The following is a 16,367-nucleotide window of genomic DNA, read 5'->3' on the forward strand; positions in this document are numbered from 1 at the left end:
ATAAGAGAGATGATAATTCTAGTTGAGGATATTACTACTAGTGATTACTATTATTCTTCAAGTTTACATTAAAGGAAAGATGGGGGGAGGGGAAGGTTGTTGTTTGTGAGAACCGTTTTTGCTTTCTTGCTTAATAAAGTTCAAGATTTCATTCTGTCAGGCCACAGCAAAGGGGCCATCTGTTCTGCCAGACATTTGCTTGTTTCCTGGGGAAGAATCAGCAGGTGGGATTGTAAGAGCATTAATGAAAACATAGGATGTTGGCCAAGTGACTAGGCATTTATGGCCTGTATCTTCAAGATATGTATATACTATTTATACATGGTATACTAAATGAGGGGACCATTTTTCATCAAAACTGGTAACTAGTCAAAAGCAACTGAGGAAAATAAGGCTACTTTTGGTTTTTGCAGTCTATATCTAAAAATATTTACATATATACTTTGGCAGTCATTCATTTATTTAGCAAATATTTACCGAGTGTGGACCATTTGCGAGGCAATGTGCTGGGAGCTGTGGATACAGTAATAAAGTAGACACAGTCCCTACACTTACAGAATTTATAATCTAATTCAAATTTTTTGGGCTCAGGCCCCTTTACATTCTTAAACTGAAGACCCTAAAGAACTTACATTTGTGTGAGTTATATCTATCAATATTTACAATATTAGAAATTAAAACGGGTAAATTTTTAAAGCACAAGAATACACAAACACGTATTAGCTGTCAGAGAGCAATGACATCATTACATGTCTGGTGACCTCTAGAAAACTGCACTCTACACTCATGAGGGAATGAGCATGAAAAGGGCAACTAATGTCTTAAGATTATTAGGAAAATAGTTTTTAACCCTGTGGACCCCCTCAGAGGGTCTTGGGGACCCCCAGGGGCCCTCAGGCCACACTCTGAGAGCTGCTGATCTAGTTTTCATTTAATTAACTATGACAATTTTTAGAATAACTTTAAAAATAACTTCATATCCCTGTTGTTTCTGTAAGAACAGTTTGGAAACTATGCTATTAATGTCTTCAAACCACCAGGATTTTGTCTAGTGTGTTATACACATGTTCCTTTGGTCTCCACACAAGTCCATGGTTAAAGATGGTAGTTTGGGTCATCAGAGATGCAGGTTCAGTGAATCCCCTGCTTTCCCTGTGTGCTAATCAGACTAGACTAGACCATCAGCATCTCCATAATTGAATTATTGCATAATTCCCCTCCAGCCTCAGCCCTGCCAGGGATTTTCGAAGGTGGGGGCCCTGCCAGTTTTAGCTTTGTGCCATCGTCCCTACCACCAAGTGCACCGTCACACAAAATACACGTTCGGTAAATATTACTCGGATGAGTGGAAGGACGAATAGACGAAAACTTACATCTTCGGGGATGATTTCCTTTGCATATTATTGCTCGTGTTGTTCTTCAGCTTCACGCTTTCGTTACGCTCTGTAGACCAGTGGTCATTGATTGCCTCACTATACCTTTAAAATCTAGAAACTTCACCCAAGAACTCAAGTTTCCAGCCTCTCTTGAAACATGTGGATGCTGTGCGTGCTAGTCTGTGTTCACAGTCTGAGCAGAATGGGGCTGCCCTTCAGAGGGGACCTCCCTCCTGATTCCCATGGTCCTTCTCATTCCTGTTGGCTCCCTAACTCCGAGGCACAGGGAAGGTGCCCTTTGTCATCGTGCCTGCCCTGTTGTCTCTCTTAGAGTAGAGAAAAATACCTGTTTGTATCTGAACCTCATTACCAAAAGAGGAAGGTAAACGAAGGTAAACGAGGGAAAGGAAGGTAAACGAAGGTAAACGAAGGAAAATGAAAGAGCCCCAGAGGGTCATGTGTTTGGCAAAAATGAAAGCGGGCATATATCTATGGAGAAATGAGTATCATCGCTAGGGTCTGCCATGCACACTAGTGTGCAAACTCGCATCACCTCACTCACCACACCCACCTGGCCCCTTCAGCACTGAGTTTCACACTCTGTAGAGAAAGAGAGGCAGAATACCATTGTTATAATGGTGAGATCACACTTGCAAGCCCCACTTTAAGAGTAGTTGCTTTTAACACTGTACTTCTGATAATCAACAGTAATGGAAGGGAGAGGAGGCAGAGATAGAAGTAGATGATGAACGCATCACTTATATTGACTTTGAGAGATACAGTTGCAACCAAACAGGCTGTAAAATAATAAGAGGGGCTCCACAAGTTACACACAGAACCCGGCATTGTTTTCATGGGCCACACTTCTTATGTATTCACGTCTAAAATCCTCTTTCTCAGTCACTCCTTCAACCACACCCTCTGCATACACATCTATTTCTCCCAATGCCTGGTCCTTTTTTTTTTTTAAGTATTTATTTATTTATTTATTTATTTATTTATTTATTTAGAGACAGAGCACAAATTGGGGGAGCGGCAGAGAGACAGAGAGACAGAGAATCCCAAGCAGTCTCCACAGAGCCAGCACGGAGCCTGATGCGGGGCTCGAACTCACAAAGCTGCGAGATCGTGACCTGAGCCAAAACCAAGAGTCAGATGCTTAACTGACTGAGCCACCCAGGTGCCCCTCACCTGGTCATTTTGATTAAGTTTCCATCTGGTGGCTGCTTTCTCTCTCTTTGGGCTGGCAGTTCTCAACATTGGTTTCACATTTGTTATTATGTGGAAGCATTTAAAGAGTCCTCCAGTGGGTGTTTGGTAGCAGGAGCTTTTCAGGAAGGCTACCCCACCCTGCTGTCCTGTCTGTCATTTATAGAGTAGGAGCTTCCACATGAACTAACATTTGAATGTCAACTGTCAGATCTCATTAGGTGAATTATTACGATTGCAATTAAAGCAAAATGAGTTCATCAGCAGTGACATAAAAAAAAGTCAATGCATTTGTTCCTGAGTTAAAATAAGGTCAGAGAATTAGGGTAGAATGCTAATGGTAGGCTTATTCCTTTTACCTCAACAGAGAATAAGAAAAGGAAGTAATGGGAATGACTTACATTACTAGGAGAGTCTGGATTGGGTGTGTTTAATTTAACAGGAATTTTTATAAATTTTTTTTAACATTTTTATTTAGTTTTGAGAGACAGACAGAGACAGAGCATGAGAGGGGGAGAGGCAGAGAGATGTGGGAAACACAGAATCTTAAAGTAGGCTCCATGCTCTGAGCTGTCAGCGCAGAGCCTGTCATGGGGCTCACGAAACTGTGAGATCATGACCTGAACCGAAGTCGGATGTTTAACTGACTGAGAAAGTCAGATGCTTAACCAACTGAGCCACCTAGGCGCCCCTCAGGGAGAAATTTTAAAAAAACAAAGCAAACCAGCAAACTGGTATTTTGCTATTTGGGGAGTTTTATCAATCTGGAGTCTAGTGAGAATCATTCACATGTTGTTAGGCCAGGTTGCCCATGTTGGCCTGCATTTTCTCTGGGTGAGTTTAGACTGTGTAGATGGTGATGTGGATGCTGAAGTTGTGTATAATTATTAAGTAGCACTCTGTTGAGCTAAAACAACAACAAGGAGCCTTCTTGAGTCCTGAAAGTTTCCTTAAAAGTATTACTTATTCCCATCCAAGCCTAATGCAGTTCCCTCAGTGTTTATTATCATTTGGAAGTAGTTTATGCCAGGACAGCCAGTTCAACAAGCCCCTCAGTGTTGCCTTCCTGAAAGATCTCTATCAGGCTGGCTTGGAAGTATTGTGTCTTTTGGCCTTATCATGTCTTGTCAGCTCTCACTCACAGCTAACGCAGCTTGTACCTGGGGAATGGTGGGCGGTTGAGTCTTGCTGATGTAAAAAAATGCCTACCAGGGAACGACAGATGATGGCAGGTGATGAGCTGCATCAGATCATGGCAGGGCTTAGTGCAGCAGGTCAAGGACCTCAGACTTTATCCTGCGAGCAGTGGGGAGAGTGCTCCCATAGGCGCTTTTTTTTTTTTTTTTTTAATTTTTTTTTTCAACGTTTATTTATTTTTGGGACAGAGAGAGACAGAGCATGAACGGGGGAGGGGCAGAGAGAGAGGGAGACACAGAATCTCGGAAACAGGCTCCAGGCTCTGAGCCATCAGCCCAGAGCCCGACGCGGGGCTCGAACTCACGGACCGCGAGATCGTGACCTGGCTGAAGTCGGACGCCCAACCGACTGCGCCACCCAGGCGCCCCTAGGCGCTTTTGATAGAACTCTCTGGAGGCTGAGGTGGAGAACAGACTTGAAAGGAACCTGGAGAAGAGACCATCCACAGTATTGCTGCAGTCCAGACCACCTATGGGATCAAGAGTAGAAATGGCAAAGAGGAGGAGGTAAGATCAGTAGGATTTAGGATTGGTTAGGGGAGAAAAATCATAAATCCACTTCTGGTCACATCGACTTTCAGCAGCCTGTGGGATGTCCAGGTGGGGATTTTAGGATGGGTCCATACAATAGAGATGATCCAAATAATTTCAGGCAGAAGCCCTTCTTTGGGCTGAATTACTGGGCCTTGCACATAATTGTCCACTAACTGCTTCATGCATGCCAATTTTGTGTCCTTAGCTAAATTTCTTTGTGAGAACAGGGCCTGTGTCTGTTGGTCACGTAGAAATCTCTCCATATGGGGGCACCTGGGTGGTCAGTCGGTTATGCATCCAACTCTTAGATTTCAGCTCAGGTCATGATCTCATGGTTCGTAGGTTTGAGCCCTGTGTTGCACTCCACGCTGATGGCATACAGCCTGCTTTAGATTCTCTCTCTCTCTCTGCCCCCCACCCCTCAAAAATAAATAAATAAACTTAAAAACATTTTAAAAAGAAAGAAATCTCTCCATATATACATATTGGCTAATTAGCTGAAAATAAGTTTTTCAGTTTAAATGATTAATTTGGTTGTTGAGACTACAGATTCACCACACAACTCAATAATCCTTCCAATATTTCTTTAGGTAGTAGTACTACAATACTATGCGTAAAAAAAAAATTCATCATGTTCTACTTGGCTAAAATTTATAAGCAATATCCAAAGTCACATTGTAAAACTGGCTTAGGACCTTACGTTGATGTTTAGCGTAACTGGAAAACTCAGTTGATTACAGGGTTTGCCTGGTAACTGTCACAGCCCCAGCAAAATCGTCAGTGAGGAAGAGCAGTTGTTCCCAAGCCACAGCTTTATGTCTAAATTGTGCAAAGGGCTCCTCATGACCAGGGGAACTGGTTTGTTGCATTGGGCAGAATTAATGACTTCTTGTGCCAAACATTCTCCAGGCTTGAGGTTAAGGTTATTACTTGTTGGTTTCTGAGTTCTTCCTTTGCAGAGCAAGCTCCCGGGAGTATACAGTTGAATGCCCTGAGGATCTGGTGTAGAAACTAGAAGCATAAGGTCAAAATGAAGCCCCCGTCTGGACCATTCTAGAGCAGGAGGTTAAGGTGCTTTTGGGGGGCTCTTAGCATGAACGGTGGAGAAGCTACCTGGACACAAGGAGCTCAGCTCCCCCTTCCTCAGTCCCTCACTGTCTGTTCCAGCCCCGGGAGTTTACATGACTTCGCACAGCTGCCCTAGTTTCCTTTCCTCCAGAGGGAAGGCCTGACTCCCCAGAAACGTCTCAGAGTCTACGTGAGGGCCTCTCCATAGTTTCACTGTCTCCCTGAGGTAGGGCTGCTGGGTAAAATACAGGATGCCTAGTCAAATTTCAATTTCAGATAAGCAATGAATAATATTTTAGTGAGTATGTGTCATGCCATATTTTGATTCACTTCAGTGTATCAGTTGTTGACATCTTGCCATATTTACTTCATCTCTCTCTGATATACTCTTTCTTAAATTATTTGAATGTAAGTTGCAGACATCACAATGCTTTGTTCCTGAATCCTTCAGCATGTATCACCTATGAATTAAAGTACTTTGTGACACAACCCTGGGCTTTGGAGACCCACAGACCTGGACTTGACTTACTGGCTCCGTGAACTTGGGATAGCCAGTGCCACCATTTCCTTGTCTGAAAAATGGGAATTCTTGTCTTGTAGGGTTAGCGTAAGGCTTAGATGATGGCATAAAGCTCTAGCACAGCCCCCTGACTCCTAGAGATCCAGTAAATAGTAGCTGGCCATGGTGGTAATGGTACCCGAGCTGAATGTCAGGGAAGAAGATAAAAATGAAGAAGGTAACGATAAAGTCGCAACTGTTTTGGAGCAGCTGTGTGTGTGAACTTCCCTCTGCTCTTCCATTTGCCTCCTCCTTCTCTACTTGGTCTGCGTATACAGACACACACACACAACATGCAGCCCACTGTGGGACTTGCAGGGATTCCTTGACACACACCTAGCAATGGAGTGGACAAAAAGAGACACGTTAAAGGTACAGGAAAAGCCAACACTCTTGAGGGCAAGATTTGAAAGGAATTAAAGGTGGTGTGAGACCTGGCTTGAGTGTGGACTCAGCTGAGAGTGGCCAGGGAGAGGGGGGGTGATGGGGATAGGAGTGGAGGCAAGACACAGATGGTGAGGAGAACCCCAGGTCGAAACAGAATCTGCCATCAGCGTGAGTCTGGCAGGCTGTCAAGGATCGCTTTCATTGTTAGGCTTTGTATTTGCTTTGTTTAGTTAAGGACTCCCGTGTACTAAATGTTTATTTCTATCTCAAAACTGCCTTAGTCGACTTGAGATTTGGAGGAACAAGTTCAAGTCAGACTGTTATAAAAACAGCCAGTTTTACCCTCTTTTCTGGAAAGGATTGTGCCCTCCTTTCTGGAAACTCTTCTTCTTGTCTTTGGATTTTTGGTTGCCTAAGAGCTGGATGCAAACCAAAGAAGATAAACTCAGGGAGTTAACCCATGTGTCAATTCATGCTGGCTCTTTTGAGGTTCATAATTCTGAGGTGATTTTCTTTACTTTAATAAATAAATGAGATCACGAGCCCTTTCTCACTCTGAAAGTCTTCACACACTGGGTGCTTGTCAGGATAAGTTAGCAAGGAATACAGTGTGCTAAATCAGCCATCCTGGCAATAATAGGGAAAGAAACACTGTGAGGCTGAGTGTGGGGGATGGCGGCTCTTGGAGCTTTTGTGGGAGCCCTGACCACAGCTGATGAGGCATCAGCTTCGCCTTTGTTTTGCAAGGACAGAGGGAGAGGCTAGATGAAGTAGGTTCTCTGTGGATCCACGCCTCCTTTCCCTTGGGGCCTATTAATGACATTTTATAGAATCTGAGTTTCTCAGATTTTCATTAAAAAAAAAAATAAGGGAATAATTATTTTTTCTGCTTCCAGAAGTATTTTATTTCTGTTGTAAAAAATCCCAATGCAGAAAAACGTAACAGAGAGAATGGAAGACGCCTTGTAATCCCGTCCCATAGAGATGTGTGCGATTAGATGTTTAGTGTGGATGTTTTGAGATTTTGACGGTAATTAAAATATTGAAATTTTAAAATTAACTGTATTTTACCGCACTGACATTTTCATGTTTGAATTTTATCTGCTAGTCTTGTCCACACATTGTCTTTTTCCGTTTAGCATAGATCATGAGCATGTTTCTTATTTCTGTATAGTCTTCCTAATTTTAATGGTTGCTTTCTACTCCAACCGGTGAATTATCATAATTTACTAAACCATTCTTTTCCGTTTGACATTTTGGTTATTTCTGATTTTATGCTAATTCCTTGTTGTCTCAGCCTAAACCGAATTAAAGATAGCGCTGGAAGAGAGGATCATGACTAAAGACTTCCTGCGTGGTTTCTTTTCTCTTTCATTTTTTAACATTCAGCAGATTAATGGGAGTGACATGATTCCTTTTTTAATTAATTTATTCTTTTTTTGTTAAACTTTTTTTATTTTTTTCATTTTCTCATTTTTTAAATGTTTATTTCTGAGAGAGTGCACACTCAAGCAGGGGAGGGGCGGGGGGGGGGACAGAGGATCCCAAGTTGGTTCCATGCCGACAGCACAGAGCCTGACATGGGGCTCGAACCCGCGAACTGCGAGATCATGACCTGAGCCCAAGTCAGACTCTTCACTGACTGAGCCACCCAGGTGCCCCTCCTTTTTTGTTTTAAATCAAGACGTGGAACCCTCCCATCCCCACTCAAGATGGCAATAATCAGGATCACAGTTACCATTCATTGAGCATTTTGAGGTGGCCTGAGATAAGCTCTCTGCTGAAATCTCATTTAATCCTTACAATCATCCTAGCCAAGCCCTCATTCCCATTTGTGCCCATGTAACCTTCTAAAACACCTCTTGCCTGTGTCAACGCAAAATAGGCAGCATGGCACAATAATTATTGCCACATTAAAAAACAAATGCAGCCTAGGTAAAGAAAGACTATTTGAAAGGACTAGTGCAGTAGGAGGCAGGAGATGTGCATTTGGGAGATCTTTTCCCATCTGAGAAGGAGAGTAACAAGGCTGGGAAGGAGAGAAACTTAACCAAATTTGATTCACAAGCATTTTTCCCTCACCTTATTGAGGTATGGTTGACAAGTAAACCATGACAAGTATGAGTTGTGTAAGTTGTGTAAATTGTTTATATATTTTGGATACTAACCTCCTATCAGATATCTTGCAAATATCTTCTCCTATTCAGTAGGTTGCCTTTTTTGTTCTATTGCGGTTTCCTTAGCTGTGCAGAAGCTTTTAATCTTGGTGTAGTCTCAATAGTTTATTTTTGCTTTTGTTTCCCTTGCCTGAGGAGACATATCTAGAAAAAAATGTTGCTTTGGCTGATGTCAGAGAAATTGTTGCCTGTGTTCTCTTCTAAGATTTATATGGTTTTAGGTCTCACAATTAAGGTCTTTAATCCATTCTGAGTTGATTTTTGTATTTGGTGTTAGAAAGCAAAATGAGTGAAGGGGAGTGGGAAATACTGACTTCCAGTTAGGAATGAATAAGCCATGGGAATAAATCATGGCAATAAAAAGCAGAGGGAAGATAGTCAGTGATATTGTAATAGTGTTGTATGGTGACAGATGGTAGCTACACTTGTGAAGATAGCATTATGTATAAACTTATTGAATCACTATGTTGTACACCTGAAACTAATGTAACATTGTGTGTCAACTATACTCAAGAAATTTTAACTGTATACATTTAAGGTGTACTATATGATGTTTTGAATAATGTATGCATTGTGAAATGATTATTATAATACTAATTAACATATCCTATCACCTCACTTAGTGTGTGTGTGTGTGTGTGTGTGTGTGTGGTGAGAACACTTGAGATCTATTCTCTTAGCAAATTTCAAGCATACAATAAAGTATTATTAGCCATAGTCAGCATGCTGTACATTAATAGGCATTTTGTTCCTATTGATCAGTGGGAACCTGTGATTCAACTAATCAATAATGAGGCAAAAACTGGGAATGTGGAGGGTCTGAGTCTGGCCTTGTCTAGGGATAAACAGTGAGGGGAATCTTAGCTAAGTCCTATGGAAGAGTGTTTCTTTGCAGGAAGCCATTTCTTGGAACACAAAAAGGGGGTAGGTTCCTGAACCATTTACTGCTTTCCAGGAGCACTAGGCTCTGGTAAAATTCAACATTACCGGGAGCTCAGGTTTAGAGTGAGTCCTGGGGTGGGAGGCTGACTCCATCTCCTACTAGCAAACCTTAGGCATTCCCCTAACCTTTGAGCTTTGGTCTCCAGAAGTGTAAAAACAGGGGAAATGATTTTCACTTTGTAGGCTATTAAGGGAGATTACATGAGATAAAGGGCAATATTGTGCCTGGCTCTCGATAATGCTCTGCAGCTCAGAAATCTTCCATGGCTCCCCATTGTATATCAGATGAAATCTAGGCTCCTGTGACCCCAACCTACCTCTCTAAATGAGTCTCTCTACTCCTTATAAAACCATATGCAGTCACACCTAACACTGTCCCCGCTCTGTATGTTTTATTTTCTCATTCTCCACATTCACTATCTTTCTGATTAAGCGGAGGATTCCAGGAGAGATGGACACGGAACAGGCAGGGAGGAAGGATAGTTGAATCAACTCTGGCTGTCCATAAGGTGTCTATGACCTCCCTCTGCTTGCTAAATTTTTATTTTTTCTCCCCGGCTCACTTTAAGGACTGCCATTCTCCGTCTCAGGTCATAGAATCCACTATGTGAACACTCGCGAGACTGTTGTCTGGTATACTCACTGGCCATGTATCACGTGCTACTTCATGCTGTCAGTTAAGTTGCATGTGTGTGTCAATGCTCCCCTAAGTGGAGGCCAAGCTCCTGGCATGCAGAAACCATATCTGTGTTGATGGATATCTCTGACCATGCCTAGCACATACATAGTGTTTTGAGGACTTGCATTCATAGTTCTATCCTTTCCAAGAACCACCATGGGTATAGCACTGGTTTAAATAGGTTTTAGGAAAGGGGGGTCATGGAAGGACACAGATTTTTTTTCTTTCCACCCACAAAAGGAACTGGCTGTACTTAGCTCTTTAGGGTACTGGATTACTGAGAAGATACACAAACTGATAGGGATTAGATCTCTCATGATTATGTGATTCTAACAACACTATTGCTTTCTGGTATCTGAATGTGACAACCACTTCCTCTGGTATACTTTAAAGGCTCTTTGGATTTGTAGCTACAGAGCTGCTGTTACGAGGCTTGGCACTTGTAACACTTGTGACTTTGCATTTGACCACTTGTCAAATGCGGGCAATTGCCTCCTGGTACCCCTCTGCACCCCTCTCCACCCCTTCTGCGCCCCTCTGATTGCCTCCTAGCAAGTTCTTCTCACCTAGCCTTTTATAAGTAAAGATGATGGAAGCTGGTGTCTAAGTTTTCTAGAACTATATTTTGTTGATTGAACTAATGTTTCTTCAAGAACTGCACCGTTCTAGACACTGTGGGGAAGACTAAAGGGGGAAAAAAAGGACCCATTTTTGTAGGTTAGCACCTTCTATTTTAAAAAGCTAACAGTTAACTTCATACATGACCATATTGAATAGACACACTTCCCTTCCCATTTTTGCTTGCTGATATGGCCTGCTTCATGTTGATTCCTGTTAACTTCAATTTTTACAAGATGTTTTCTGACCTGGCCCCTTTTTTCCTATGAAATTCCTATGTAATGTGTTTTGGGGTTCAAAGGAAGAGATGATCCATCCAGTTAAAGGGGTATTACTCAAGGAATTCACAGAGGAGAGGACATTATTGCCTTGCCCTATTCTGGAAATGTATGGGCAAGAAAAAGAGGTCCTTATTTAATGAAGCCAGACAACTTAAAAAATATCTATCCTCTAGAAGAGAAATAAATTGTTTGTATGTTAGATTTCTCGTAGTTAACATATTAGTTTTGGGTAGGTTAAATTCATGTTACTAAGCTCTTTCTGGAAGCTATATGTGTATTTTATGGTGGAGAAACTCTACTGTATATCTTGTATAACTAAAATGGGTAGTATATTTATACCTGTTGGTTTTTTATTTTTGTTTTTTTTTAATGTTATACGCAGAAGTAGGGTTGGAAGGTAGAGAAGAGCCACCCAGGATTCCAGACCTAGCTCTGACATTAAGGAGCTGAATGAGCTTCCGCACACCCCCTTACCCTTCCAGAACCCCCATGTCACCCCTTCTCGACCTCAGCACCCTTTTCAGTTCTGGTGTTCTCTAGCTCTCTGAGCCTGACTCTTCAGATAACTAGGACTCCGGTTTAGGAGATAAGATAAAAGACCACAAGCATTTTAAAAAATTGCCTGGGGGCGCCTGGGTGGCGCAGTCGGTTAGGCGTCCGACTTCAGCCAGGTCACAATCTCGCGGTCCGTGAGTTCGAGCCCCGCATCAGGCTCTGGGCTGATGGCTTAGAGCCTGGAGCCTGTTTCTGATTCTGTGTCTCCCTCTTTCTCTCTGCCCCTCCCCCGTTCATGCTCTGTCTCTCTCTGTCCCAAAAATGAATAAACGTTGAAAAAAAAAATTAAAAAAAAAAAAATAAAAAATTGCCTGAAGTGACTGATTCAGCTGCTCAGGTGCTGGGCAGAGGAAGATCAGTGCATTCAGGGCAGGTGGCGAGGGCTTCTCCAAGGAGAGTCCGAGCTGAATCCGGGAAGTTGGAGGATAGGAGTTTCATGGTTTGTCTTTAAATTTTTCTGTCTCGTCAAGCTGATCTCTTCTCAGCAAATCAGTACTGGTAGTAAAGGCCAAAAATATTTCAATAATGTGTTGTTTGAGTAGAAATCTGATGATTAGACATTTTCAATGGATGCCAAACCACAAATAATCTCCAGTTCCATGGCATGGCCAACTCATGGATGTACATTTACTTTCAGCCCTCCAGATCACCAGCTTTGCTTTGATGAGCTTAGGTTTTCTGCATTCATTTATCCTAGAGCCACTTTGTTTTGTCCTGCAGAGATTATTGAGATTTTTTTTTTTTTTTTTTTTGAGAAGGAGAGACCAGGAGCAGGGGAGGGACAGAGAGAGAGAAGAGAGAGAATCCCAAGCAGGCTCTGCACTGTCCGTGTAGAGCCTAATGAAGGGCTCCAACTCACACACCATGAGATCATGACCTGAGCCGATACCAAGAATTGGACAGTGAACCGACTGAGCCACCCAAGCACCACAAGATATTTTCTATTTATAATAGAGCAATATAACTAAGTTTCCTTGCAACATTCCTTCTATTAAATTGTGGCCTGGACTAATAAAATTTGTCATTCTGGGGGTGCCGGGGTGGCTCAGTCGGTTAAGCGTAGACTTGGGCTCAGGTCACGATCTCACGGTTTGTGCGTTTAGCTCCGCATCAGGCTCTGTGCTGACAGCTCGGAGCCTGGAGCCTGCTTCCGATTCTGTGTCTCCCTCTCTCTCTGCCCCTCCCCCGCTCATGCTCTGTCTCTGTCTCTCTCAAAAATAAATGAACATTAAATTTTTTCTTTTAAATAATAACAATTTTAAAAATAAAATAAAAAACTAAAATTGACATTCTTTTGTGTGCTGTGTCACAGTACATTTTAGCATGTGGTATCTAACATGTTTTGAAGCCAGTCCCTTTGTCTGTTGTCACTCAAAGCCTCACTGCCAGAGGTGACCTCAGAGAATGCTTCTCTTGCAGTCTAGTCTTATTTTTTCACTGCTGGCCTTGCATTGTCTGTGTCATTTGATCTCATTTTCCTCTTTTGATCTTCTTTAAAAATTGTTTTCAATATCAATTTCTTAGTGGTTATAAAAAAATTTGGAAAATACCAAAATTCATCAAGGAGAAAATAACAGTGGTCCAGATTCCCAACATTCAAGAGTTAATGACTGTTCATATTTCAGGCTGTTTATTCTCAGTCTGTCCCTTTATCTTTCTTGTGTACTTCAATAATTTTTACTGTAAAAAAATGCTGATTTTCCTCCATTAACAAGTTGAGGACTGTTAGGACCTCAACCTACTAACAGTAGGTTTCTGCCTCTTAGCCTTGGCGGCTGTATTAATCAGGCTTCTGTTGCAGTGCTCCATAACAGACAATTTTCAAATCTCAGTGTCTTGTAACAGTGACATTTATTTCACACTCTTGGTGTGCCCCATGGCTGTAGTTTGAGGTTGGCTGGCCCAGCTGAACTGGGCTGGACTCCAGGTTTCATGTCTGGTCAACACATCACCATTTTAGGTGAAGGATCAACAACTACCTGAAGCATGCTTTTCTCTTGGCAAAGGGTGGTTAGTGGAAACTTGCCATGCCTTTTAAGGCCTTAGCTCAAAATTTGGGTATTCCCATCCCACCCACATTTCATTGGTCAAATCAAGTCACTTGGCCAAGCCTGAAGTCAATAGGGTGGAGAAGACTACTCCTCCCATAGGGAGCCAAGGTTTATTAGGTTGCTAGGGTTTCTGTAACAGATACCACAGACTGGGTGACTTGAACAGCACAAGTTCATTGTCTCCCAGTTCTGGGTGCTAGAAGTCTGAGATGAAGGCATCAGTAAGGTTGATTCTTTGGAGGCCTCTCTCCTTGACTTGTAGGTGTTGTCTTCTTCCTGTATCTCCACATGGTCTCTCCTTTGTATTTAGTCCTAATCTCTTCTTCTTATAAGGACATCAGTTATATTGATTACAGCCCACCCTCATGACCCCATTTAACCTGAAATTTCTCTTTAAAGACTCTATTTCCAAATGCAGTCACATTCTGAGGTACTAGGCGTTAGTATTTCAATTTATGAATTTGGGAGGGGGCCCATAACACATGGTAATGGTGGGAAACGCACGAAGGATTGTAGATAAGAAACTCTAAGCAGTTAACATCAGTAAAGCTCAGCTTCCTAATCTTTAAAACAGGGGTTTGCTAGGGATTGAATGAGAAAATTCACATAAAGCCCCTACTGGTGGAGGTGGTAAGGATGGGTATGGTTCTACATCACCTGAAAGAATCAAATCCAGCCTTCTTGGTCCTATTGCCTTGTTGTACCATATGGGCAAGCTACCTTCCACAGCAGTGTATAGTCAGTGGAATCTTCATAACAAAGTCAGTGGGACTTTTGGGTACTCAACCTATGACCTTGGTTTTGCTAACACCATTTCTACCTATGAGCTATGGCTACCACCTTTCCTTTGCCCCAAATATTTATTGAAGACCTTTAATGGCTTCATAGGGCTGTGGGCTTCATATTGACCTAAGACATGGCCCTCCTTCTAAGGGACTACAGTTGAATGCCTATGAAAATAAGTGAGCCAGGAGGTCAGAGCAGGGAGTGACCCTCTCTCTGCCTCTATGTTCAAAGCCAACTGCCTCACACAATCTCCTTTTGGTTTTCTTCCCCAGAATATTGTATTAAGGAATGGTTCCGAGACCTTTGATTCCTGGAAGAAGCCCCCTCTGCCTGTGTATGCCCAGTTCTATTTCTTCAATGTCACCAATCCAGAGGAGATCCTCAGAGGGGAGACTCCCCGGTTAGAAGAAGTGGGGCCATATACCTACAGGTGAGTCCTGACCACATCCCTGCCATACCAACCAGAAATATGGAGTGGCTCCACTGTGGCCTGAGTCCACATCTCTTCCCACGAGCCTCCTCTGTGTGCTGGGTGGGGAGTGCAGGTTTTGGTTAAATTTGTCTGAATGCTGCTGATATTTGGCACATGACTATGACACCTCAATAGAGAGTGACTTTATGGACTAGGGCCACTCTCAGCCTGTTAGTTTAGAAATGCAGATGCTTCCTCCTGAGCTGGCAGAAGGTGGTTATTGAGCCATGAAGAGCTATTCCCTATCCCCAACCCTTTTAAGGTTGTCCCTTGATTCTCTTTGATGACTTTTAAGGCCTTTGTCTGTCTCCCTCCCCCACGTACAATTTTAGACCAGGTTCTAGAACTCGTGGTTGGTCTGTAGACAGGCCTTTCTTGTGTCTTATTCATTCCTTTCCCCACTGGTCCTGGGTATGAGATAACCAACTGTCAGGGTGGGTTAGAGTCTTTGGCAGTGACCACGAGCTCCAAACACTGGGGAAGTAGGAGAACTACTTTAATCATATTTTAGAAGGTTAATAGGGGGAAGTACTCTGGGATCTTAGGGTTAGAGCATTTTCCCTATTGTTGCAATACCCCTCTCCCCCACGTCCCCGCCCCCCTCAATAATCTTTCCAACAAAGTTTCTCCTTACCACATTTAAGAAAAAATAGTAGAGGGGGGTGCCTGGCTGACTCAGTAAGTGGGGCATGTGACTCTTGATCTCGGGGTTATGAGTTAGAGCCGCATGTTGGGTGTAGAAATTACTAAAAAAAATAATAATAATAAATTTTTAAAATAATGGAGGCAGCAGATAGCAAGATCTTTTTTTGTGTGGAACTGCTAAATGGTAAAAAAAAAAATGCCTCAAAATTCTGTTGTAATCTATTGCTCAATAAATGGTTGCTGACTAATTTATATTATGAATCAGTGCTACTCCCTGTGCAAGAATTCAGAGATAAAAATCTTGGTCCCTGCCTCAGGTGCTCATGGTCTAGCTCTGGAGTCGAATGCCTGTTTTGACTCACAGCAGCCACTTACTAGTGTTTTCCTCATCTGGAGATAAAAATAGGACATCCACCACAGGATTGTTATCAGGGTTAAATGAGCCAATGAGTCAGTATTGTTAAAGTGCTTAGATTAATGCCTAGCACATAATTAGTGCTAAGTAAGTGTTTGATACGATTATTAGTCTTTGCGGATTGTCTTAGTCTGTATAAATCAATATCCTGATTTGTAACGGATGACGATGAACTTGTCATATAAAGGAATTTTAAGTTAAGAAAAAAAGGGAGGGTGGGCACCTGGGTGGTTCCGTAGGTTAAGCATCTGACTCTTGATTTGGGCTCCGGTTGTGATCTCATGGTTATGAGATCAAGCCCTGAGTTGGTTTCTGCGCGGAGTGTGGAGTGTGCTTAAATTTCTCTGTCTCCCTCTCCCTCTCCCTCTGCCCCTCTCCCCCTCTCACACGTGCATGCTGTCTCTCTTTTAAATAAAT

At 42.5% G+C, this 16,367-nt stretch overlaps 1 protein-coding gene across 1 annotated transcript in view; it reads left to right on the top strand.

Annotated features, from left to right (window-relative positions):
• Positions 1-16,367, top strand: part of SCARB2 (scavenger receptor class B member 2) — a 77,552-nt gene that overhangs the window by 8,486 nt on the left and 52,699 nt on the right. The window contains exon 2 of the mRNA XM_045473700.1: positions 14,691-14,848. Coding sequence (XP_045329656.1) covers positions 14,691-14,848 — 158 coding nt within the window. The remainder of the gene's footprint in view (positions 1-14,690; positions 14,849-16,367) is intronic.

Source organism: Leopardus geoffroyi, chromosome B1, assembly GCF_018350155.1.
Source record: "Leopardus geoffroyi isolate Oge1 chromosome B1, O.geoffroyi_Oge1_pat1.0, whole genome shotgun sequence".
Lineage (NCBI taxonomy): Eukaryota > Metazoa > Chordata > Mammalia > Carnivora > Felidae > Leopardus > Leopardus geoffroyi.